General features: G+C 39.2%; 1 protein-coding gene across 1 annotated transcript in view; it reads left to right on the top strand.

Moving 5' to 3' along the window:
- The first annotated feature begins 1,405 nt into the window (after positions 1–1,405).
- The window catches only part of LOC122788873 (eukaryotic translation initiation factor 4E-like), a 387,508-nt gene continuing 385,658 nt past the window's right edge, over positions 1,406–3,255 (top strand). Inside the window, exon 1 of the mRNA XM_044055778.1 lies at positions 1,406–1,591. Coding sequence (XP_043911713.1) covers positions 1,574–1,591 — 18 coding nt within the window. The 5' untranslated portion in view covers positions 1,406–1,573. The remainder of the gene's footprint in view (positions 1,592–3,255) is intronic.

The following is a 3,255-nucleotide window of genomic DNA, read 5'->3' on the forward strand; positions in this document are numbered from 1 at the left end:
AATAATAAAATCACTGTGTTTAAGTTTACTTTTTCATGCGGTCAAAAAGTAAGATTCGGCCTATGCTGAGAAAAGGGTGGAAGGGTGTCGGTGCAGCTATTTTCTGTTATGCATTAAAAGCAAATTCTGTGAAAACGTTCAGTATTTTGCATGATTAACCTGGATATCCTAAAACTCTCGCTTTCTCACCATCACTGCTCTGATGTTTTAAGTAGCTGCTTTTATTTGGAGTAACTCAGACAGACTGGGCTTGCTGAGTCTGTGCATGTGTGCTTTTGTCCCCCAATTATTTATGGCTAGGTTGAGAGGTATGAAGGCCAATTATCACTTTAAAATACAATTAATGTGATTGTATGCAGTAATAAATGTATTGGCATTGTTGTGTCTCAGTTTTCCTATGTAATAGTCAGTTTTGTAGTATATATTAAATTGAAGTAATGGAATATATGTGCATTATTTTCTACACATATATACTGCTTCGTAAAGTACTTTGCAAGCTGTCAGATATAGTATGTAAGCAGTTCTTGGATGGTGGTAGGTAGGCATATTTGTACAATTGCCTACATTTGCCTATACAAATGTCTACACAATAAATTAACTGTTCCCTTAGTTTATGAGACTAATAATCAAATATGCTTCTCAAAAATTTTCTCACAGTTCTTATGCATATGCTTGTACCTACAGGAAAAATAATTTTTATACTGTCCAAAACTCTGGAATGCTATGCCATATTCTTTTAGGAACTTTCTTTTATCCTCTAAAGGCCACTTTAAAAGCCACTTTTCAATGTGTACACACATCTGTCAGTGTCTGCCATTATTTTGCTCTCAGTAATGATAAGCCTAGATTTGGTACATCAAGGCATCCTAGAGTCAGAAAAGTGTTTCAAAATTTTTATATATTTTAATATTAGGTGCAGTATGGAAAAGCTCAGTCCAGCATTATACCCTTTGTTCATACCATTCATTCATTCAGATTCTTAATCGCCGCCCTCCGGCATGTCAATCACGGCAGCCACGCCCATTCCTGCGCGAACTAACTGGTGGGTTAATACACTTCAATAGTGCCAAGGGCTTTATCGGTGTTGTGCATTTTGAAACAGTTGGTGGGAAAGAATAAAACAATCCTTCTTTCTTTCACATACGTTTCCAAACACATTACTTCATTCATGTTCTTTTTGTATGCACAGAAACCTCCGCAGTATTTCGAAAAATAAAAATGTTAACGATTACGCAACAGGACAGAAAAATGAAACACACACCCCACTAATCATCAACAATAAAGTACAAAACACTGTAACTGGCTTTGTTTTTTACGCCTAAAGCATCTTTCCACTGCTTTCATCCATATATACCCACCCCAAGTAGTCTACAAAAGTTGAATAAATAGGACGTGAAACAAACGTAAGTAGTAAGAACGCAAATACGGTAACTAGTATATATTCACGCATCCAAAAACAGTCTTCACCCTTCAGACGGTGTGGATTTGACCCACGTCGCCCACCGTAGTGGATAACCCCATTGCCTGCGTACCACTTTTACTCCGCCTTGTACAGCCACAAACTGCTGCCAAGATGGCGACATCCGAGCCGGTAAGTGAGCGCTAGCCACGGGCTGACATAGAGTGGTTTCTGGCGGGAGGTACTCCTTTGAGAGATTGAATGATATACCTGATTAACAGAAATAGAGCGTCAAAGTTGGAGAATACTGTCCTGTGTGGACAGCTTGGGGTATGGGTCTCTGTTGGGTTGTTGGTCCTGAGTAGCAGTGTTTTTGGTGAGTTTAGGTATGCAGATTGTGAGAAAGAGTGCTGTATCGGACTTGACCAGTTGTCTATGCTTTTTTTCTTAATAGTTGTTCTTCATTTCTCACTCTTGTATTCCTCAGTGGGTTTTGTTTTCCTATGCGGGACCTTGGGGCAAACAGCCTAGCAGTTGTGAGTCTGTTGCTTTTTGTTTGACCCCGGTAGTGTATACCGGCCTGACTGCCTTAATCACACATGCCTATAATTTCTTTACTGTGTAGCCTGCACGACTGAACAGCTGTTGATGAAAGCCAGCACCCTGTTCTTGTTTTTGTTGTGTGGTTTACTTGAGTCACTGTCGCATGTATTTACGTAGAAATATGTACGTAGATATATACAAACACATGTGTATGAAACCTTTAAGATATTGTTGGTATCTCCCCTGGCATATTGGGTTGGTTGTCAAAGTGTAGATTTTACTTGAACCTTTCATTTTGGCTGGTGGGAGTGTTTTCTTGTTAAGGCTTGTTAGAGTTTGTTAAAGATCATAGTGGCTGATTAAGGTAGTCTAAACTTTTTTATATACAAGAAAAAATGCATTATGTAAAGTGTTTCATGTTTGGAATACATTAATCTGTCCATGCGTCCACAATGCACATGGGGTTGGGGCATCGCTTCGACAGTGACAATCCTCTAGAGCTAAGATTTACATCGCTGGGTGGCTAGCCCTGCCGCAGTAGTTCTTCCACACCACACTCGCACCTATGGTTAATTTGGTGCCCAACTCACCTACTGCATTTCTTTGGAATACGAGAGAAAGCCAGAGTACCCAGCGGAAACCAGAAGGCACCTTAGCAGAGAATCGAACTTGGGAACCTCTTTCCGGAAAGTGACAATGCTATCCACTATGCTGTGTGACCGTTCTTTGAGAATTGTCAGTAGGGGAAGATGTAGGTCTAGCCTTAGACCTGGCCACTGTGGCAACTCAAAACACGTTCTTGTTTGGGAGGTTGTGGAAGAACAAGTGTTTTCTTGGGTAGACTTTCTATTTAGGAGTCCTTGCTTACTTAGCATTCTGGTAACCTGACACAAAGTTGGTTTCTGAAAACCAGGGTTTGGAAACTTTTTTTATAATGCAATAACAGTAGTGGCAAATTATGCAAAATTTCCACATTTGTGTTTTGCGAAGTTTTTGCTAGTGGATCAAAAGAGTGGCCCTTTGTGACAAGTGGTCTTTACAATAACTATTGGAATTATGATGAAAGTAGTGTTTCTGTATTTTCAGCATTAGTTTTTATGTATGATATGGTACTTAAAAACATTCAAATATTTGACAGTGCCATCTGCTGCTCCGATTTCATGTGTATAACTTTCAGCCAGTTCTTCTGAGTTCAAATTGCATTTGGTTTGACTTGATTGTGAATTTTTCATTGTCTACCATGAAGAAGTGCCAAAAGTGTGTGGTCTGTATAAGAAGAACTGTAGAAATGTTAAACTTTATAATTAGTATAG

Source organism: Protopterus annectens, chromosome 14.part0 (genome assembly GCF_019279795.1).
Source record: "Protopterus annectens isolate FY-2018-M chromosome 14.part0, PAN1.0, whole genome shotgun sequence".
NCBI lineage: Eukaryota > Metazoa > Chordata > Ceratodontiformes > Protopteridae > Protopterus > Protopterus annectens.